At 51.3% G+C, this 23200-nt stretch overlaps 1 protein-coding gene across 2 annotated transcripts; it reads left to right on the forward strand.

The window, feature by feature from the left end:
• The first annotated feature begins 16457 nt into the window (after positions 1-16457).
• Mims2 (mitochondrial inner membrane structural 2) lies at positions 16458-21835 on the forward strand. Of its 2 annotated transcripts, none has more exons than XM_090352548.1 (3): positions 16458-16690; positions 21195-21370; positions 21554-21835. In XM_090352548.1, exons 1-3 carry the CDS (start codon positions 16505-16507, stop codon positions 21768-21770), a joined length of 579 nt encoding a protein of 192 aa, XP_090208674.1. In that variant the 5' UTR covers positions 16458-16504; the 3' UTR covers positions 21771-21835. The 2 variants fall into 2 exon arrangements, with proteins under 2 accessions (XP_090208674.1, XP_090208673.1); XM_090352547.1 differs by lacking the exon at positions 16458-16690 and adding an exon at positions 20548-20965.
• Positions 21836-23200: the final 1365 nt, after the last annotated feature.

Here is a 23200-nt window from a genome sequence, read left to right on the forward strand (position 1 = left end):
ACCTGGAGCGGAGAAATGTGATCTTTGGTATCCATGCACATCAACTTCAAGCCTTCCCTGAAGAACACTTACACTTTTCAGACCTGGCAGTGGAATCTAGCTTGCTGGTTTCCTGGGAGACAAAATGCTCTGCTTTGCACTATTTAAATGTTAAGAGGGTTTTAATGTTTTTTTCTGAAGAAAAAAAATGTTTAAGTCTATTTACCCTGCACTGAGTTCCCTGGGCCCTGGTTAGAGAGTCCCCTCTCATCACAGAATACTTTTTTTTTTAGGAAAAGAAAAGGATGGATTTCACTTTTCTCAGTTTCTTGCTGTGCTTTCTACCAAGTTCCAAATTCCAGCCCAAGGTTTCACAGAGCTAATCTACAAGGTCACTGCGACTTTGTACTTGATCTAAGGCCTGGCCACTTATGATGGGAGCACCAGACTTGGATTAGGCGGGCTGGATTCATTGTCTAACCCAGCCAAGTCCCCAAGATATGTAGCAGGGCTCCCAGTGAGGAAGCTGAGGCTCAGAAGGAAGTGGAATCACACAGGAGAGTGAGAACTCGCCCCACATCTCCATCCCAAAGCCTGAACTCCGTCTGGTACAGCACACAGCGCCCCCCTCCCCCCGCCCTTCAACCCTCACAATAACCTCCAGAGATCCGAGGCTTCCACCTGGCAAGGCCTGCCAGGGGAGGCTGGCATCACTCTCCTACCTGACTTCCCAGAGTCTACGTGGCCTTCCTGTGTCTGCAGAGAGGAGCCTGGTGCAGGCAGGAAACTGGCACTGCTTAGGCTGGGAACAAAGTACCTGGGTGCTTGGTCTTGACTATCGGGTGTGTCTCTGATCTGTAAGCTCAGCACATCTCAATGAATGATCACCACCATGACCAACAAGCTGAGATCAGAGAACCTGACCTCATCGCAGGCTTTCCCCACCCCAACACCAGCAGCTTGGAGAACTGCTGCGAACAGGAGCCTCAGCAATTCAAGAAAATGAATCCAGTGATGATCAGAGCACAGAAAGGATACTTCTCTTAGACAGTCCAGCCCCATTCCAGTTCCCTAAAATCCACCCTCTTTAAATGTATAGTTTAGTTGTGTAACCATCAACACTGTCTGCTTCTAGAACATTCTCATCACCCCACAAAGAAATGTCATGTCCATTCCTGGTCTCCTCTCATTGTCACCACCCAGGAGACCATATTTGCCTTGTTTGTCTGTCATTTTCCCTTGCTGTGAAGAGGCTCAAAGTCCACTATATGGTAAGGTGTGACAGTGCTTTGTTCTTCTCTGGGGTGAAAAATGGTATAGCCCGGGCACATATCTTCAGTCTTCCCCAACCTGTGGACATCTGGCTGTTCCCTTAAAAATGACGCACAACTCACAGTGTGCCTGTGTTCAGCCTTCATAGGCATCTAGCTGGGTGTGGATCCTGTGACAGACTTGTTTAACTTTTTGAGGAACCGTCAAAGCCGCTCCAGAGTGACAGACCTATCACATTCCCAAGAGCAGGACACAAGGGCCCCAAGTCCCAGACCTTGTCAGCACTCTTTGCTATTAGTGTCCTACTTGTGGGGTTTGATTGGCATGGTCAGAAGTGACAGAAGCAAGCCAAATCGCAGCGCCCCTGTTCCCTGTACACCGGGAGCTGTCCACACCGCGGTGCTGAAGAAACGAGGGGTGCAGGGGCATCGCAGCCTCTGCCTACAAGGGACTCTATGTGACATCAGCAGAGTCATAAAAGAACAGACCAGGTGGACAGGAGACGAGTCGCATTTCTGGCAGTGAGAGAACATGCCAAGGCTGCAGATTGGCACCACTTCCTGACCAGCCCAGAGCTCACGGCTCCCTGTGGTAAGCCATCTCCCTCCACTCCTCTGCTTTCCTTTCCTCCAAACCCCAGAGCAGAGTCTGCCATGCTGGACGTGTTAGCACTTACTCACGTAGGGCGTCTCCCCACCCAAAGGTCATGCGCTGACCTTTCCTTCCTATTGGTTGCTGTATCCCAGTGCCTGGAACAGTCCCTGGAACAGAGCCAACTTTTGTCGAGTGACTGATACCAACTCATATTCCAAAACAAGGGGTCATGTCTTGCTAAGGATCATATGGTGTTCAGGTTCATCTATATCATTTCCCTCGCTACCATGGGAACCTCAAAGGAGCTATTGTTCTGAAACAAAATTAAAGGGGGAAATTAGTCACTTAATTGAATAGTACGCATGCTTTGTAAAAAGGAGAAAAAAAAACAAGGAAACAAGGAAAGGTATTCAATCTATTTTCAGCACTTTTTTCTGTTTAAAATTTTTTTAAAAGACCAAATCTCTATGCCATCTCCTAGCTCCCTCCACCAGGCTGAGAGCCCTTCCAGGCAGGGCTGAGAATCTGGGAAGCAGTGATGATCATATGACCCGCCTCTTAAGCCAAAAGCTGTGCACTGCTCCCCTTATTTGCTCTTGGTGGGAGGCTGGGGACCTCCCCTCCCTTGGAACTATTTCCTGAGTGCTGGCGCCTGGGTCAGAGGGGAGGGGAGATAACTCAGAGGTGGTCCAGTGCCAAGCTGGGGAAGTAGAAAGTATGGCTGAATGGGGACAGTGGACAGAGCCCTGGTCAGGAAGTGGGGAGCCACTGTCAGCCCTGGTTCTCCAGATGACCCCAGTATCCTTCTGGGACCTGCTGGCCTCAGTTACAGGCCACTTTTATAGAGCCAGGATGCTCCTAAGCTTGACAGGTAAGTTAGTGATCTGGCGTGACATATCCATAGGAAACTTGAAGATGAGAAGAGGAAGGGCCCCATTTTCCAACTACCAACCCCAACATCCACTTCACAGTTCTAAGTGATAGAGGATACTGCGCTCACAGGCTCAGCCTCCTGAGAGCTGAAATTACAAGCATGCACTGTGTGATCATGTGAATAAAACAACGGTACAGCCAGGTGCTAGTGCCTCCTGGCACTCAGGACTTTCTATGGTACTCGCCTATGGTGACTGCCAGGCTGTGGAAATGACACCACATGGCTTCTAAAGCAGGGCCATAAAGAGCAATGTGGGAGGACCACACCTCTGGGAAGGTCACCCAGGCTGGGCTGTGGGGAGCTCATGTTGCTCTGTGTGGAGCCTGTGAGGAAAAGACCCACAATCTCCTCTCCCGTTGGCAGCCAGCACCACTGGCCTACTCTGGGAACCAGCATTTGGCAAGTGGATCACCCAGACCCAGAGTTTCATGACCAGCCTGGACCTTGCATTAACTGCAACCTCTTGAGCATTCCTGCGCCACTCCCACATTGTAAACGCCTTCTGAATGCCTGACCACAGGAAGGATGTGTACAAAAAATCCCTGTCGCCACTGTTAACCATTCAATGGGGGAATTAGTGTCACATAGCAACATCCAGTGACCACAGGTTACTCGACAGCCAGCTATGTTATCCTACAGAGCCAATTCCAAATGGCAGTGTCCCATATCCATAGAAGAAGCAGGGCAATCTCTACCAGACATGCGCCATTCACCAGGGGCGCAGATGGGGTTGTTATTATCTGCAAAATCCTCTCCTGGAATGAATGGCAAAAGTCCAAGCCAGTTCTCCACATATTCTAGGCCATGGCTCAGTATCTCACCGAGGCACTCAAGCTTTGACCTTTAACAGATTAGAAGCCTCCCAGAGCTTAGCCCTGGCCCACGAGGCCTGTTTATCCCCTGTGCTGATGTAGTGCATATCACTTCCTGAGGAGTCTAATCTGTCCATGCAGGGCCCAGGGGTTCCCAAACAGAGCCTGGACATTTACCTTTTCTAGGGGGGGTTAGGGGGGGTCAGTCATGGGGCTGAAACTCAAGACCTGAGCACTGTCTCTCAGCTCTTTTCACTCAAAGCTAGCACTTTATCACTTGGAGCCACAGCTCTACTTCTGGTTTTCCGGTGATTCATTGCAGATACGAGTCTTACGGGCTTTCCTGCTCAGGCTGGCTTTGAGCCACAAGCCTCACATCTCAGAAATACCTGCTCTGTCCCTGCCCAGGTGATCCTGACGCAAGAAGTCTCCAGACCACTCTATAAGATTGCTAAGGACACATCTCCCTCAGACGTCACCACAGGCAAGCACGGCTCCTGAGGCAGGAATGACATCAAAAGCACTTCCAAGCACCAAGAGCAGGGTCCCCTTCAAAGGAACTCAGAAGACAGCAGACAGAGCTTCTGCAGGACATCTGTACAAGCAGCCACAACTCCGAGAGAGAGTCACCAGAGGGATGGAAAGGCCACTCTTAACTTCGTTATACTTCTTATTCGCTTTTCTGATATGTGGGCATTTGGAAGCAAGAATGGATTTCAAGGCTTTTCAAAGCCTCCCAGCTAATGCAGGAAAGCCCTTCCCACACTGGGGTGAAGAGGAGCTGGGCTCCCTCATCTGTCTCCTTAGCACTTCCCAGAATCATCGCCCCCAGTCGTCATCAACACCCGCTGATTGCTCACTGTGAAGACTTACGAAATCCTGCCCAGGCACAGGCGTCCACTGAGGCCCCGGGCCCGCGCCCTGCAGCATCACGGGCAGGGGCGATACAATTAGGACTTTGTAGTTACTGGGCCACAAAGATTTGAGTTTTACAAAGAGATCATCTTGTATAAAGAAACAAATAGGCCCAAACTTAAGACAAAAGACCCCCCAAGACTCCAACATCAGTCACAAAAGACTCACAGGGCATACTACCACCACTGTTTGTTTACATGTCTACTGTAATTGTGTGCTGAGATGGCTGCGGGTGGCAGCCCTCACTTTACCTCCCCAGGATTTATAGTGTCCCTGTCACTCAAATACATTTGATCTGTCACCTATTTTTTTTTTCAGTTGCCAACATTTAAAACTTAGGAAAGGAGATAGGTGCTCAGGCCTTACACCCCTAACCCTAGCTATTCAAGAGACTGAGATTTGAGGATCTCCAAAGCAGGCAAAGTCTGTGAGACTCTTGTCTCCAATTAACCAGCAGAAAGCCAGAAGGAGAAATATGACTCAAATGATAGAGTGCCAGCCTTGATCAAAAAGTTAAGGGATATCACCTAGTGATATTATTATCCAGTATCATGATCCAAAATAAATAACTTAAAACTCAGGAGAGGGCTGGAACCATGGTTCAAGTGGTAGAGCACTTGACCTAAGTTCAAATCCCATACTGCTAAGACCAACAAAAATAAGATAGATGTAGATACAGACGTGTGTACATATCAGTCTATGCATATGGGTCTCAGGAAACTTTACATGCTTTCAGTCCAATTGTCCATCTTGGGACAGCTGGGTTTGCTGTGCTATAAACTACCACTTACAGAAGGGTGCTGACACCCCACACCCCAGAATGCTGTCTGGACTAGTTAACAGCTGCAAATTCTCTCTTCAAAATGCCCAAGCCGTGCTTGGCTGGGCCTTGGCAGAGCCTGCAGCGCCACCTCCTGGGAGAGGATGCCTTGTGCAAGGAGCTCTGCCGTGGGGTGGAAGCATTGGTCGCTGGGGTTCCGCTATGCTGAAATCCAGCGGAGGGGGGCAGCCTCGTGCCCCCTGTGAAGTCAGCCTCTTCATTGCCCTGCAACCTGCAGTTCTCAGCCAGTGAAACTGCCCACACCACAGACAGCCTCTCCTCTGAGAGACGGGTATTGCCCGTCTGTCTGCCAGTGCTCATTTAACCCCTTGGGGGTAGCACCTCATCTTCCTTTAGCCAAGACTCACCTGCAAAATAAAAGTGAGCATAATGACAAACCTGTGGGGTTGTCAGAGGTAACGATGCAGCCATAGGAAGACCCCAGCAGCAAGGAGCCTGGGGCTGGAATGGCCTCCAACCAACAGTGATGTAACAGAAATAACAGGATCAAAACCGTAGAGTAATAACAGGATTGCAATTACCCCGTCCCAGAAAGGCGGGAGAATCATTCCATTGCTAGTGACCCATTGACCCATTCTGGCTCAACATTTAATATTGATTCAATATTTAAAACTGGTTTCTCTCCCAGTTCTGTGGAAAGGAGATTTTGAGTTTTTCTCATCATCTCTTCCCCAGGAGAGAGAGCATTCAGCGTTTGGGGCAGACGTCTTATCTTTCTCATTCATGACTGCATCCCAGCACAGAGATTAGCACTGAGTAGGGTCTGGAAACACCTTCAGTGAGTAAATAAATCAACCCACTGACAACTGCAGAAGACAGAAAGTTTTGCTCTCTCACTCGGAAGCTTCGATGAGTGAATCTAGTAAGTAAACTGATGCTAGGCAGATAGCAGGAGAAAAACCGCTTAAAATTCTGTATGTACATGCAAGATAGGAGACCAAAGGCCCAAGTGCAGTCACACCCTGGGCTCTGGGAAGAACAGGACTCCTGCGGCCTTCAAACAGGGGAGGGGAGAGGAGAGAAAACACCAAGTCCAGGTAACCAGCCTTGTTCCCCAGCAGCCTCTTGCTGATCATGAGGCAATGCTTTCCCAGTGTCCCCTTGGAAGCAGCTTTCCAGCATTCTCCCTGTATCTGACACCTTCTGCTCTTCGGCACTGTGTGGGGGAGGGGAGCCATGTGGCCCGTGCACCAGTAAGTACTGTTTTTTTTTCTTCAATGAGCTAGTTTTACTTATTATACTAAACATCTATGCTCTGTGAGAATGTCCATGGTTGCCAACAGAACGGATGCCAGTGTGCTGATATCGATTTAATTTCCTGTTCTTGCCCAAGCTTCTCAGATGTGACTCAGTCGCCTTTCCCTCCTCATAAGTGTCTACTTCAGACACAGCCATTCGCAACCATTTCAGACATCACACCAAAATACACCCTCCAGGTGCCTCTCACTTCCAGATCCATCCTCAGTACTGAGAAATCATCCATTTCCTTCTCGGGAGAACTCTCGGTACAAGGAGCTTTCTAGAACTCGGTATCCACACCTCCATCCTACAACAAGCTACTGCTTTATCACTGATGGTTTATAAGCAGATCAGACAGCTCAGGGTCTGTGTTGTGGGACACCGCCTCCCCCAGCAGAACCTTGCCTCAGGTACAGCTCACGCTTTCTGCAATCTTCTGAAAATGCACGAATGAGAAAAGCTAGAATGGTCCCAGTGTGACCTGCGATGGGCTCTCTGGAGGCAGCAGCCATGGCAGGCTCTGTGCCAAGAACCTCAAGCCCATCTCTTAGTCCTCACAGCAGCCCCATGAGGCCAGTTCACATGTGGGAAAGTGGGGCTCAGAGAGGCTATGTGACAGGCCAGGTCACACAACTAAGTGCAAGTTAAGCCTGGAAGCTCCTCAAGCAGCTGAATCCCCAAGCCCTAGCTCCAACCCCAGGCACAGGTCTACCCTCCACCCCATCTGTGGAAACAAAAAGAAAGCACTGGCCTGGACATGAAGCTAAGGAGGGAAGCGTGAGATTCCTCTTAATAACTCGCCGTGTCTGCGCTCCTGTCCATGCCAGGTACCCGGAGCAGCCATATCTTGGCACAGCACCAAGAGGTGTGGACTCTGACCCATCCACTGCACAGAGATGAGTCCTGCAGAGTGGGGAGGTGGGTTAGCAAAGTCCAGGAGACTTATCTCCAAGAAACCACCAGAAAACTACAAGTTGCACAAGTGGTCGAGCACTGAGTAAAAGAGCTCAGGGACGGTGCCCAGGCCCTGAGTTCAAGCCCCATGACTGATTAAAAAAAAAACAGGAGAGCTCTCATGGGATAGGCCACAAGAGCAAGAACACAGGTCCCACAGGACAGGCCACAGGAGAACAGGCCCCAAGGGGTGGATGGCTGCTAACCCTGTCCACACCAGCTGTGGACAGCCTTCTGTATTATGGCCCTCTCAAGGACAGGGTCCAGGCTGTGTTTTTCTGGGTCTCCTCTGTGTCCCTAAGCACACAGTATTTCTCAAGAAATGATTTGGGAAGAAATTTACTGGAATATACACACACACACACAAGTCCCCAGCTGTTGCTCTCTGGTGTGCAAGCCAGGAAGGGAGGGGGGAGTGACATGGGGGGAGGAAGGGGGAGGACCTCCTCTGCCCTTTTCCCTCCACTGTCCCAGGCAGCCTGTGTGCTGGGGAGGGAGGGGGGGGCGGGATGAGGTGCTGCACTCAGACCTGTCACTTACTGGCGTGACTTTGATCCTTTCTGGAAGCTGAGCTGTGGTCCTTATTCCCATTGTAGACAAAGGTTCATTTCCTTGGGGTCCCTCGGCTTGTAGCTACGAACTCCAGACTCTTCTCTGACCTGCAAAACCCTGCCTTTTTGCCACCCTACTACATGGTGTCAGAAAGAGACAGATGGAGCACCCAGTATGTACGTGCCAATGAACAAATGAATGAGGGAAGAAGACATTTGCAAAGGTTAGTAATGGAACCTGTGGTGACAGGACATCAGGAATAATGAGGCCTAGGAAAAAGCCAGTGAACTTGACAATTAAATTCAAGTTAGAGTAACAACAAAAATGGAAGCCAGCTATAAACCCATCACAAGAGATGAGAATAACCATGGGCATGCATGCTGAAGGATGCCCTGGGCCTTTTAAACTAATGTTCTGTAATTACAGCTTCAGCAGGAAAGACATTAGTGCGCCAGTAAGTGGAAAAGTCAGGTCAGACCACGTAAACGCATAAACGACCCCATTTTTATCCATTCCAGGGACATTCCAGCAAGAGCAGGGTCATGTGCCCTGCACCAACCAGAGGGGCCAGCAGGACACTGTGACCGCCCAAACCATGGGAGGGGGTGAAGGAGAGGAAGGTATTTTCCAAATGAGAGAAAGTTCTAGAAAAGAAAAATGAGTGGCTTCTGCATCCCCATGGCTCCAGGCTCAACCCTGGGCCAGAACTACAGGCCCCTAAGCATGTCTTCCCACTAAACTTTAACTTGCTAGCTTAGAGGGTAAAGACCCACACGGTGAAGGCGGGGTCAGAACTACAGGAGGAGGTGACCTACTCCTCAGCCCCCAGCTCTCCATTCCATGAGCTGATTGAATGGTGCTTGTTTTTCACTGCTACAATCTGTAGTCATTTGTTACCCAGCAACAAACAGATGCCCCAGGCAGGTGCAGGCTGGGTACCAGGCTTGCATGGAGGGCTGGGTACTGGGCTTCCAGTCTTCCAGCAGTGCTCAGAATTGGTGCTGCCCTGTCCTGCCAGTCATGAATGAGGAAAAAGAGGCTCAGAGTGGTGGATGACTTACTCAGGCCACACAGAGAGCACGTGGGTAGAGAACTAACCTGGAGGTGTGAACGGGGCTTGAGCTGGGCTTGAGCGACATGGCAGCGTGTTACTGAGCAACAGCTCACCTCCGGAGGTGGCCCCTCCAGAGGGGCTTGGAGTCTCTCACAGGCTGCAGGCAAGGTCGGGGCAGGATTGAAGGCCTGTCAGAGGCAGGGCTGTCCTCAGGCCTCTGGCCAAGGGGCTCCTGTTCCTGAACTTGTGGCTCCCTGCCCTAGGAGCATCCAGACATGAGAACCGAGAAGGGTCTGAGATAGAAACCACAAAGGATTGTAACCTAACCACTGCTGCGACATCCTTCAGGTTAGACTCAAGCCATCAGCCTAAAGTAGGAGATAACAGGTGGTCTGAGTGCCAGAAGGCCAGGTGCCAGGGCTGCCTGCTGCCAGGGCTCTGGGGGCACCGGCTCTGGCATCATCTTCTCTGATGACCCCTGGGAACCCAAGACAGAGTCCAAGCCAAGTTACTCCCCCCCACACACACCCCAGGCCGGAATGTGAGATTCAGCAAAAATCACTTTCTATGACATTTCGATCATACCCAACCCTTGCCCAGTCCTACTGGAGAGAGGAAGCCCATTTCTTTGAAGCCAGCTGCATTTCTCTCCTGCTGTCCTGCAAGTATAGCTGCCTTATCACCTCTTTACTGGCCAGTAGATTGTTTTACAGATCGCCATTCTACGACCCCCTAGTCCAGTTTTAATTTCAAATATAAATGAGCCTACGTGTGAGGCTTCACAGATGACATGTCTTGCCAAGGGCTGAGAGTTCACACTGATAATCCTAGCTGCTCAGGAGGCTGAGATCTGAGGATCAAGATTAGACTTGAAGACTCTTATCAATTGCCAAAAAGCCCAGAGTAGAGGTGTGCTTCAAGTAGTAGAACGCCAGCCTTGAGCAAAAAAAACACAAGAGAAGTAACAGTGCCCCTGCCCTGTTCTTACCACTGAGGCTTTACAAGACTTTCCTTGACTCTCCAGGCTCCAGATTCTTTGTCTGTGGTGACGGCAAAAGATCCCTAAGCCTTCCTCGCAGGGACCATCTTTAGAGATCTCTGGGTTCAGGAAGCTCCACGGTTAGCATCCCAGCTGGTGTCCTGGCTAAGAACAGAGTGGACATTGCCTCTAGGCAGACCATCTAGTAGCAAGGTCAAGTGACTGAGCCCTAGGGGCTTCTGTCTGTTGATCCACCTGCCTCATCAGCCACTGTGAGCCGTAAACACACTGATGCCTGCACTCCGGCCTCACGCAGGGCCCTATATGTGCCTGGTGTGCTAAGCTTGCTGCTCTACATCGGGGAAGGGGCCATGCATTTTCCTTGCTCACTTCACTGTTTATTGCACCACAAAGTCTGTCCTTCTATACTAACACAGTTTGTATCCCCATGGTAAAGAAACAGCCACTCATCCTCGCCTACACTCAGCCACTTCATGTCAGACATTTGTCTTGCCAGCGTGACTCTTGTCGTTTGGGGACCAAGACACTCAATTGTCAAAACCTGAGACCCACCAGGCACAGTGGCTCACGTCTGTAATCCTGGCTACTTAGGAGATCTGAGGATTGGAGTTTGAAGCCAGCTCCAGGCAGAAAAGCCTGTGAGAATCTTATCTCCAGTTAACCAACAAAAACCTGGAAGTGGAGCTATGACTCAGTGGTAAAGGAAAGCAAGAGACCCTAAGTTCAAGTCCCTGTGCTGGCACAAAAAAAAAAAAAACCCTCACAAACCTGAAACCTTAACAGCCTCTTCTCCCTTTCCTTAAAATACTATGTTCATATAATCCTAAATGCACACACATTTTCACATCTAAATATACAAGTCTGTCATATGAACAGGAAAAACTAGGGTCTGGGAGTATTCCCTAATGGTAGGAGTGCTTACCTAGTATGTATGAAGCCCTGGGTTCGATTCCTTGGTAACACATACATAGAAAAAGCCAGAAGTGGTGCTGTGGTGCAAAGAAGTAGAGCTCTAGCCTTGAGAAAGCCCAGGGACAGTGCCCAGTCCCCGAGTTCAAGCCCCAAGAGTGGCAAAACAACAACAACAACAACAACAACAACAACACACAGGTAAATTAGACTTTCATCTTCCTTGCTTTCCCATTCAACATTACCTGGGGGGGGATCTTCCCATTACCTGTTATAACTATTTTTCACCATGTGATGATTAATCATTATTCAGCCATTTTCTCTCCAGGTTATGTCCTGTTCACTGTTTGTTGGGCTGTTCATTTCCTGGTACTGAGATTTGAACTCAGGGCCTCCTGTTTGCTAAGCAGGTACTCCTGTTTTGGTTTTGTATTTTGTGAATTACTATCTAGTATAATAAGCAAGCCTCTCTTTCCTGAACAGCCATTGGCAAGGCTTGCCCGGTTGGCAAAGGATGGCAGAGTTCTTCTGGCAGAGGCACCTGTTGGGTTGGCAGCTCTCCACCGACTGCTCTGCACAGTCTGGGCCTTTCTGGAAACCCGTGACAGCCACAGTGGGAAGCCATTGTTGCTGAAAGAGAGAAAAGGCCAGATGGGAAGTGTCCCTTGGGAGAGAGGGAAGGGGTGGGGGAGGAAGGGCAGAAGAGAGAGACACAGCTCGAACCCCTGGGGAGTCCCTGCAAGCCAGCTGGGAATCAGCCAAGACACTGCACCACTGCTGGCCAGTACTTGACTGTACCACCTTGGGGATGTGGGGTCATCCACCGAGCCTCCTGGGACTCAAACACACATGTCCCCAGCCTGGACTCCTCATCTACAAAACGGGGACGCCTCAACTGCAGGACCATGGTGCTGGGAACACAGATGATTTCATGAAAATGGGAAGCATGCAGGAGTGCCACCCACCACCCAGTGACAGCTCCCCGCCTTGGAGCTTTCACACTTGACATCAGGGGAGCAAGCCAACAGCTGACTGCATTCCGAGAAGCCCGATGCCTGTGGACTCTGGGGGTGCTCAAACCATATACGTAGACTGTGTGCTCACATGCTACGCAATGCACCATGCTGGCTAGGACTCCACTGGGTGCCCGGGGCATAACCACGCCCACGAACGGCATCCACGGGTGATCCAAACATCATTATGCAGCCCGTGGCAGAATTTCATCTACGTGGAATCCAAGAAGATGCTAGAATTAATAATACAGTGTCTAGGAAAACCATAAGAGATGACCAGAGAAAGCAGCACACTTGTAATCCTAGCTACTCAAGAGGCTGAGATCTGAGGATCACAGTTCAAAGCCAGCCCAGACTAAAAAGTCCATGAGACTCTTATCTCCAATTAACCACCAGAAAACAGAAAGCAGTGTTGTTGCTCAAAGTAGTAGAGCACTAGCCTTGAGCAAGAAGCTTAGATACAGCACTCAAGCCCCAAGTTCAAGCCCCATTGACAAAAAAAAAAAAAGAGAGATTGTCCTTCTAAGAAATCATAACTAAAAAGGACCGAATCCCATCCTTACCTATCCCATTTTCTCCCCAGAATTATCCAAGCACTTAGGCTAAAATGATGTCATGTAAGTTTTCCTTGGCCACCCCAGAGTTCCTGACTGGTCAAGAAGCTGACAGGGTCAGTGGAACATGCAAGAATCAACAAGCAGAACAAAGCCCACGAGGACACCAGAGGAAGGTCACACATGCCTTGACTGGGGAGCAATGACGGGGGGACAGGTAGAGAGTCACAATTTGAGGTCATCCTGCCAAAAGGTTAGTGGGACCCTAGCTCAAAAAAGCTGTGGGCAAGCCAGGCGTGGTGGCTCATACCTGTCTGTAATCCTAGCTACTCAGGAAGCTAAGATCTGAGGATGGTGTTTCAAAGCCAGCCTGGGCACTAAAGACCGTGAGACTCTTTATCTCCAATTAAACACTAGAAAATCAGCAGGTCAAGGGGTAGGGTGGTAGCCTTGAGCTGAAAAGCTCAGGGATAATGCTCAGGCCCAGAGTTCAAGCCCCATGACCAATAGAAAACAACAACAACAAAAAAGCTGTGGGCAGGCAAACATGCAGCAGTTGAAAGAGTACTGCTGCAAGCCCCTCCTCTTCCCCAGCAATCCATGCTCTCCCTGAGATGGGAGACAGCTCTGCTGAAGAACTCAATTGCTCCTCCTCTCCCCCACCACACACACACACACACACACCCCTGTGGCTGAGGACCCGGGATGGCCATCCAGAACACGTACAAAAAGGACAAAGCCAGAGCCATCCCAGAGGAGAACTTCAAAGCTCTTGCCAGTCTTCCTATGGCCTGTGCCAATGCTCCTGGCTCTTCAGCATCCAAGCTAACAGGGCCAAAGAAGCTGCTGAGGTATAACAAACCCTCAGAAAAACCACAAAGAGGAAGTAGTGCATGCCTGTAATCCCGTTTACTCAGAAGGCGCAAAAACATGAAATTCTATTTGAAAAACAAACTAAAGCCCACATGACTGAAGGCATGGCTCTAGCAGGTACGTTTAAATAACTAAATAGGTTTAAACATTACAACTCGAGAGAGATGACGAAAGGGAGGGAAAGGCTCCATTCTCTATGACCTTTAACGACACTTGCCCTGCTTTTTGAACCAGAAATCCCATATTTTCATTGTGTTCTGAGTCCCCAAACATCTACTCAGCCCTGCTCAAGATGCATAGCAGCAAATGGAGACAGGATAGCATGTTCGCACCGTGTCCACCTGTAACTCCCCCTCCCCCTCACATGATGTACACATCTCAGATGAAAATGCCTTCCATCCTCAAGTTTCATTCCCAGCACCGCTCCCTCCCCCTGGGACATCTCAAGTGGTTTCTTTACTTCTCAGTGTGTGTGTTGTGGGGGGCTACTCCTGGGCTGGGACTCCAGCAAACAGTCTCAGAGTGCTGAGTTCTGGGCACACTGGGGATTAGAGGTGTGCTCTAGGTGGGTAGAGGGAAGGGCTATGAAAAGGAATGTGTGAAGAGACTTTAAAATCCTCAGTAGTGAAGATTTGTCCTCACAGTCCATCCTGGCAGCTTTAATCTGGACTTGGGCCAGATTAAAGAAGTCAAGAACTTCAGGGAAAGTCAGTCCTCTAACTCTGGAAGGCCAGATTCCACCCTGCTGCTGGCCCTTTCCAGCAAGCCCCAGCCCTTATCTGGACCAAAGCAGGTTTAGCCTTCCCAACCCCAGCACTCTATCCCTGAGTCAGACTCAAGGCTGTGCTCAAGGCTGCTTTCACAAAAGACTCTGGGGCCCAGAGAAACAGCATTCACAGGCCTCCGGGGCACATTCACCACCACTGGGCTCAGCACAGATCCACAGAAGCCCAACCCCAACCATAGAGGGACACAGCACTGTAATCACCTTTCCAAACCTGTAAACTTCTGAACCATGAGCATACATTCCTCTACTCACGACAGGAGGAGAATTTAAATGAATACACTGCCAACATCAGCTTCTACTTATGAGAAACACAGAGCTAATAAAGTTCAGGCAGGAAGCAGTGTGTGAGTGTGTGATTAAAACAAAGGAAAAGTTGAGTGTAGTAACATGCCTGTAATCCCAGCACTTGGGAGACTGAGACTAGAGAACCTTGAACCCAAGTCTACACCGTGACACAGTAAAAGATTCTAACGACACCATTCTAGTTATTGTCAGATTTAATGGAGAAAATAAAAACGTGCTTTTCGGGGCTGGGAGTTTGGCCTAGTGGTACAGTGCTTGCCTAGCATGCACGAAGACCCGGGTTCGATTCCTCGGTACCACATACCTAGCAAAACGCCAGAAGTGGTGCTGAGGCTCAAGTGGTAGAGTGCTAGCCTAGAGAAAGTCCAAGGACAGTGCTCAAGCCCTGAGCCCAAGCCCAGGACTGGCAAAAAAACAAAACAAAAAAAAAACATGCTTTTCTTTTGCCCTAAGGCCCATACACCAAAGACAGCTATCTCTTTAATTATGTTCTAAAATCTATGTACCAGTGATTGCATATAGAGATTCCCTTCTTGAATTCTTGCTTGTTAAACATGACATTTGAAATATGATGTAAAAATCAGGGTTAATAAATTCTTTAAAAAAAAAAAAACCACTCCTCTCAACTGCCATGAGACCTAAGGAGGGCCTCCAGGTCTGGAGCCTCGGGAGGAGGCCCTGCCTCGGGCTCCTCTGACTCATCCCAGCTAACCTGCACACACTCTGCCCCGCGTGGAGTCCCTGTGCCACCCCTGGCACGGCCATAAACACCCCCCGTCGTGCCCTCATTTTCCAGATGAAAACCTGCAGCTCAGAGAGGCTGAGGCGGCAGCCGCCGTTTGCCTGAGAGCCTGCGCCTTAGGAAGTGTCACCCACAGACTGGAGAGGGGGCGAGGCATCTTAGGACTGGGTCCTTTATTTTTAAGACTGGGGTTCACTCTGTAGCGGCTGCCTTGAGCTGGCCTTGAGCTGGCCTCCTCCGCTCCGTCCTCCCCCAGCCGCAGCCCGGGGGCCTACAGCGTGCACTGCCTACGACCCACCCGGAGCGCGGCAGGCTGCCACGACCCGGGGTCCCCTCGGCTCCCCGCACCACCCCGGCCGCGGGCAGCCACGGCAGCCACCGCGCCGGACATGTCACCCCAGGACAGCTCTGAGATCTGTTTCCCGTGAGACCTGGGCTCCGTCACTGGAAGAACGGTACTCGGTGCCAGGGCGGTGAGCAGACCGCCCCGCACAGCCATCCGACTGCCCGAGACCGCGGCTCCCGTGCGCTGCGGCGAACGTCGCTCCGGATGATTACTGCCGCACCCAGAGAACGGCTTTCCACGAGGCTGCCCCGCTTCCCGTCCACTCCGACGGGTGCCAGGGTCATTCGGAGGGTGCCAAGTGTCCATGTGCCCGCTTTCACCCGCTTCCGACGGGGGAGCCCCGCCGCCGGCAGCCGGGGAACACCTCGGTGCCCTTAGAATTAACCCCGCCAACCCGGCCACCCTGCCAATCCGGCCGGCCCGTCCGCCGTGGCCCCGCCCGCCCCGCCAATCCGGCCGGCCCGTCCGCCGTGGCCCCGCCCACCCCGCCAATCCCGCCAGCCCGTCCGCCGTGGCCCCGCCCACCCCGTCCCGCCCCGCCAATCTCGCTCGTAGCCCCGCCCCCCACCTACTTGCCTGGGGGCGGGGTTAGAGGCGGGGCCTGAAGGACGCGCTCCCTTCTCTCCAAATCTACTCTAACACAGGCTGGAGGGCTCTTCCGAGGGGCGGAGCCAGAGGGTGGATCCACAACAACCACTCTTCTCTAGCCCCACCCACCAGCAGCGAGTTCCGGGGGCGGGGCCTCGGCCTGGGGGCGGGGCTTGCGCCTGGGGCGGGGCCGGGAGCCCGCCAGGCCCGGTCTCACCCGCCCCGCTGCGGCAGGCGCGCACCATGGTGGGGCTGTTAACGCTGCTGGGCCAGGCCAGCCGGGTGGGCGCTCGGGTCCCGCCTCGAGCCACCTGGCTCCTGGGTGCTGCCGCCCACTGCGCCCCGCCGCCGCTGGCCTTGGCCTTGTCCCGACCTGGTCCACACACCCGACTGCTGCGCACGGCTTCCGGGGACGGCGCGGGTCGCCAGGTAAGCGAGCCTCCGCCCCCGTCCGGTCCCCAGGGGCCCGGCGCCCGGTGCACAGCGGGGCACCGCAGCTGCCCGTAGCCGATCGCCTCCCGGGTCCCGGAGTCCCCAAGTCCCTACAAGCCAAGGTGGCGATTCTCCGGATCGAAAACCGGAGGACCCGGGGCTCGGGAGAGCGGTGGGCCGCCCGACCGCCCCCCAGCCTGCGGGGAGCGCGGGGCCCGGCCTCGACGCGTGCGAACTTCACTGGCTGGCGGCCTTCGTTGTCCCGCCGGAGCCCTGGCCCGGGGCCGCCGTCTCCACCCCGCGGCCCCCGCCTGCCCTCCGCAGCGAGCCGGCCGCTCGGTGCTGCTGCTGTTCACTGCGGTTCTCTTTGGTCTCCGGCCTCCATTCAGAATGGCAGTGCAGCTAAGTGGGGCCACCAAGGAAGTGGACGCTGGAGATGTAAGGGACACGTCAGGGCTCCCAGCTTCCCACTGTGGGTCCGGCCCTAGGCCTGGCCTGCTTGCTGACCTGTGGGCCGCAAGTCTGGGGACAGCCGAGGACTGAAGCCTGGACTCCCCGACTTCCTGAGGCTTTTCAGGAAGGGACAGAGGGCCTGGACTCCTTGTCCCAGCACACACAGGTGGGACTTCCTTCTCTGTCCTCTCCTCTTCTGCCTGGCAGACACACACAGGGGCCTGGACACTCATCCTCAACACAGTCCAGGGAAACTCTATGAACTCCCAAGCTGCCTCCCCCAGTTCTTCCAGGTCCCCTCCAGCCATGTCTCCCAGCATCAGCAGCCCTCAGGCCCCTCCTCAGCCCTCTGGGAATACATCTTCCTTGCACTCATCTGGAAGGGCCTCTTACCTTGCTTGTCTTTCAGTGACACTAGCCTTGTCCCCCAGGACAGCTGTGTATCATTGTGGTTCCGGTCTCCACTATTTCTGTGACCTTGGTTGAGTATTATACTCTTCAGGGCCTTACTTTCCTCATCTGTAAGATGGGATGTTAGTAGCTTACACATGTCTTAAGAGTATGAATATAAAGGGAGATAATTCTTGTATCTGGTATCTGGGATTTCCTAAATTAGCGTTTGTCATTATTATGGTCACCATAAACATACACAGCCACAAGGCCCCAGGGCCCATAAGCTGTGATTGGCCTCTGCTCTCTGATAGATGAGTGGAACCCACATGGGATCTTGTTCTAACAAGACCCTCATCTCTCTAAGGATCTTCCCTAGTCTGGAAGTGCAGCCTGGAGCCAGTGAGGGCTGGGACTGACTGGTCAGAGTCTAGCAGCCCCTGGCTGCTGCTCTTTGCATCCTGCACAGGGAGATTAGAGCCCCGCTGTGTGCTTCCTGTTTGCCTGGGACTCACTTAGGGGCCTGAGACACATGCCTGTCTTGAGCAGAGGGCTCTGCTGGAATGGGGAGGGAATGAGACTCAGCATACAGGGACCTGTCCTTATTTAACACAGCCAAGGTCTTGTACAGCAAGGCCACTGAGATAAATGACTTGCTGTCCCTGGGCCCCAACCAGCCCCTCCTCGCAGGCCTCGTCATGCACAGTCACCTCTGGCAGCCCCAGCATTTCACCTCTTTTCTCTCCCTGGGCCCTTTCCTCCTATGGGTTGGGTCAGGTTTCTTTTCTGCTCTGTCCCAGCACCTGAAGCAGCCTGGCACAGAGATGCCACTGGTGAGGGCTGAGGAGGAGCACAGTGCTGAGTGTGAGTCCAAGCGCTGATAGCTCATCTCTGTGATCCTTGCAAAGTTACTTAACCTTTCCTGGCTTTGAGGATCTTATTCTATTCAATGATCAGTCTTACACAGGGGCATAAGGATTATTAGAATTAATAGTTTCAGTGTACTCAGAGCACTGCTGGGGCCAAAGGCAGTACAATGTAGTGTTTATTATTTAGTGAATGAATATGTGTCACTCCTAAGACTGGGACTGATTTATGGGTGATCCTCTTCCAGTTTTCCTGCCATTTCTCTGATTTGGGGGATTTGACAGATATTGAGGTGTCATGCACTCATGTGTGAAAGCATGCAGGGATTGCAAGCACTTGGGGTAGTACCTGGCACCTCATAGGTACCTAGGGTAATGTGCATGACAGATGAGGGTCTGAGACTCCTCTGCTCAGTCTTCTTTAGTCTCAGAAGGAAAGACAAAAATGCATGGCTTCTGGTATTTCCCACCCCACCCCCCCACTTCCTAACAGAAGATCCTTCCCAGAGCACCCTCTTCCACATGATCTCCTACCCTGGGCTCTGGAAGGGAGAAAGAATGTTACTGACTTTTCATGGCCAATACATGCTGCCACCACCGCCCCCAAGCCTGGTACCCTGGCTGGATTGGTAGCTGAGCAGTGTTGAGGCTGGGCTCTTCCTGATAAAACGGGCCACACCTAGTTCTCTGCCAGAGCTGATAGCACAGACGACAGACCCCTCCAGTCCAAGCCACTGTTAGGAGGCCAAGGGCAGTGAGAAGCCAGCTCTGCCCTGTGCTTCCCTGGTCTCCAGCAGGCTCACAACCATGGCCACCCAGGGCCCTTTTGTTCATCCTCTAGTTTGGCAAAAGGCCTCCTGGCCAACAAAAGAAAACTGAGAAGGCAGCCAGACTTTTCAGCTACAGAACACCATCGTCTATGTCAAGATGATAGTAAGAACGGAACCAGAACAACAGGCAGCTTCCTGTTCAGTGTGAAGCAAGATGGCCCAGGCCTTGCTCAGGGCACAGTGGGGGGGCCTTAGGAAGGGATGACAGCAAAGAGAGGGTGCCAGCCAGGGAAGGACATGGGTGAAGGGGATTGCCTGGCCACCAGCTGATCACCTCAGAGTCACCTGGGGAGCTGATGAGAAATTCCAGTGCCCAAGCCGCCGCGATGATGGGGCCCATGGACCAATGGCAAAGCTCTTTGATGGCATCTGGGCCACACAGGTCCTGGGTGGTCAAGATGTGCTGAGCCAGAGCTCCCTGCGCCTGGTAGTGACTCTCAGCAATTGGTGGGCCCGGCTGAGGACCTGCTGTCATTTCCTCCACGCTGTCTCATGGGAATCCCAAGCTAGCTGCTCCTACCCCTTGCCTGCAACATGGCTCCGCTACAGCAGGTTCTAAGATACAATGAGGAGGGAGGCCACAGCTGCAGGACCTGTAAGTAGAGCAGATGCTCACCTCCTGCCGAGCCCAGGATAAAAGCATTTTTATGTGGATAAAAGCACTTGGTTAAAAGCACTTACTTTCTACCCCAAGAGTGGTAGAGTTTTCTGTGTGTTTGTCCTAAGTAGGCCCAGTAGGTGACTGATAAATGTTACCAGCCATACATGCGATGAATTATTTCTGTGCAAATCCTGGTCAGTATATTGTCCAGAAACCGCCCTTTCCTTAATCTGTCTCCAGTCTCAAGTATAAGATACCATAGCTGACAGGAGCAGTTCATGCCTGTAAGCCTAGCCACTCTGGAGGCTGAGATCTGAGGATCATGGTTCAAAGCCAACACCAGCAAGAAAGTCCATGAGACTCCCATCTCAGGTTAACTGTCAGAAAACTGAAGTGGTTTAAAGTATTAGAGCACTAGCCTTGAGCAAAAGGGCTCAGGCATAGCATCCAGGCCCCAAATTCAAGCCCCATGACCTGCAAAGGAAAAAAAAAAGATACAATGGCTTTTGCCTGTTGTTTTGCCCATCCCTTTTCTGGTACCAGGCATGGCGTGCTGCACCAGTTGGCCCAGGCTCTAATTTTTATGACTGGGCCAGCTGATCGACCTCTTCAAGCCTGTGCCACTCTTCTGTGAAGTGAGGAAAGGGACAGTATGCTAATGTCACAAAGCTGTCAGGAAGATGAAGAAATAAGGTGCCCCCCAGTATCAGCTCAGCAAAAGTGCTCAACAAAGTCACTGCTGTCCCCAAGAATGGAGCCTGGTTTTAGTAACTTGTTGCTCTATCAGACGCCATGCATATCTGTTACCTTGCAGTGTTGGAGGTCAAAAGTCCAAACTGATCTTGAACGAGCTGAGGTGTCAGGCAGTTCCCTCTGTGCTCCAGGACAGAATCCACTTCCTGCCTGTTGCAGCTTCCTAAGGCCCCCCTGCCCCCTGGGGGTGATCCTCACATCCCTCCACCAGCAGCACATCTTCAGATCTCTGCGCCAGCCATCACCTCTGCCTCAGATGCAGACTCTCCTACCACCCTCCCCCCCCCTTAAGGATCTATGTGGTTCCATTGAGCTCACCTGGATATCTCCCCACCTCCAGAGCCTTCCCCAGAACACAGCTCCCCAGTCCTATGCCCAGGTAAGATGACATGTCCAGAGGCTCTGAGGGCAAAAACCTGGACATCTTAGAGTCCTTCATTCTGCTAGCCATCGCTAGGACTTAGCCTTCACCTGAATGTGGGACTTAAGTCTTAGTCACTAAGGACAGAATTGAGCTCTGAGTGGGCAAGGAGAGAGCCTAACACTGTGCTGGTATAATCTTGGGTGAAGACCACTAACCTCAAGTCTTCCCTTTGATTCTCGTACAGGACCCCAGCAGAATCACCACAACACCAGGCAGGGAGACCAGAGGCACGGAGGAGAAAAAGCAAAGCAAGTCCCAGCAGCTGAAAAAGGTTTTCCAAGAGTATGGGGCTGTCGGCGTGTCACTACACATTGGAATCTCGTTGGTCTCGTTGGGTGTATTTTACATGGTTGTTTCCAGGTGAGATCTTGACCGTAATAAGTGCTTGGTTTTTTGGGTCATGGAGGATTCTCTGTAAATGAGAAGTCTCTAGGGCTTATTCATTCAGCTGCTTGCATCACACTTTACAAGATGTTGTGAATCTTAGAACCCAGTGGGTTTTATCCCCCGTCGTGATCACTGTCTCTTTTCCTTTCCCACCAGCGGTGTAGACATGTCTGCCATCCTGCTTAAGCTTGGATTTAAAGAATCACTGGTGCAGTCCAAGATGGCGGCAGGCACGAGTACCTTCGTGGTGGCCTATGCAATCCACAAGCTGTTTGCCCCTGTAAGGATCAGCATCACCCTCTTCTCCGTGCCCTTCATTGTCAGATATTTTCGCAGAGTGGGACTTTTTAAACCTCCAGCTGCAAAACCTTGACAAACCAACTGTGGGTACCTTTTCCCAATCATGAAACTTGATTTGGGGGTTGTAGGGGTTTGGGAGCAGGGAGTTGCTATGTTCACGTGAGTTTTGGCCTTTGTTGACTGTCTTTGCAAATTTTTGTTAATGCTAGTGACTCCAGGGCTATATCATCTAATAGTAAGTCATGACAGATGAGCTAATATCTTCAAACAATCTACAAAATACCCTTCTAGTTCATTAGAGGGGGAGGTGTCTCCAAAAAAGCCCAAGGAGTTCATCTTCACTCTTTTTTTTCTTTTAATTTTTTTTTTATGGGTCATGGGGCTTGAACTCTGGGCCTGGGCACTGTCCCTGAGCTCTTCAGCTCAAGGCTACTGCTCTACCCTTGAGCCAAGCCCCACTTTCTGTTTTCTAGAGGTTAACTGGAGGTAAGAGTCTCAGGTCCTTTTGTGCCTGGGCTGGCTTTGAACCTTGATCCTCAGATCTCAGCCTCCAGAGTAGATAAGATTATAGGTGTGAGCTACCGCACCCAGCTTTTGTGCGTGTGCAAGTCCTGGGGTCTCAACTCAGGGCATGAGCACTGTCCTTGGACTTTTCCTCAAGGCTAGTGTTCTACCACTTGAGCACAGTACCACTTCTGGCTTTTCTATGTATGTGGTACTGAGGAATTGAACCCAGGTCTTCATGCGTGCTAGGCAAGAACTCTACCACTAGCCCAAACTCCCGGCTCTGCACACTTTTTGTAACAGCAACAATTTAGCTGAATTTTAAAATTCTTCTGATTAGCAATGTTCTGCAAAACAGCTGCCAGGCAGACAAGGAACAAAGAACAATCTGTAATCATGATCTGAGTTGGCATCAACCCCTCCAAGTTCATAATTACACGTTTTGGAGAAGGAAAGAAAAACAAGTATTTCTGGTAACTCCAAAATACCATCAAATATGAACCTAACAGCACTAGATGGTTTCTCTGAGATTGCATTAAAGTAGGCCAGCCTTGTTTATAAAATAGAGAAGCCCTGCTCATTAGCAGTGTTAAAGACTGCCACGGGGAGCCAGGTGCCAGCAGATCAAGCCTGTAATCCTAGCTACATAGGAGGCTGAGATCTGAGAATCATAGCTCCAAAACAGCCTGAGCAGAAGGACTACTTGAGACTCTTATCCCAAGTGGTAGAGCTTTAACTTAGAGAGGAAAAAAAAATACATACCCCCAAGGACAGTACCCAAACCCTGAGTTCAAGCCCCACGACCAGAAGAGAAAACTGGCTTGATCACAGAGGTGTAGAAAGCTAAGGCAATCTTTAACACAGTCTCAAGCCTCAGACATTCCAGAGCTCATTTACACTGTCACTGCTTGTATTTTTAAGTACATGAAGTAATCAGCACTACTTCCAAAGGAAATAGAGTAGCACTGGTCACACATGGAAAGTAAACCATTCAATAAT

Source organism: Megascapheus bottae, chromosome 18 (assembly GCF_031878675.1).
Source record: "Megascapheus bottae isolate mThoBot1 chromosome 18, mThoBot2.hap1, whole genome shotgun sequence".
NCBI classification, from domain to species: domain Eukaryota; kingdom Metazoa; phylum Chordata; class Mammalia; order Rodentia; family Geomyidae; genus Megascapheus; species Megascapheus bottae.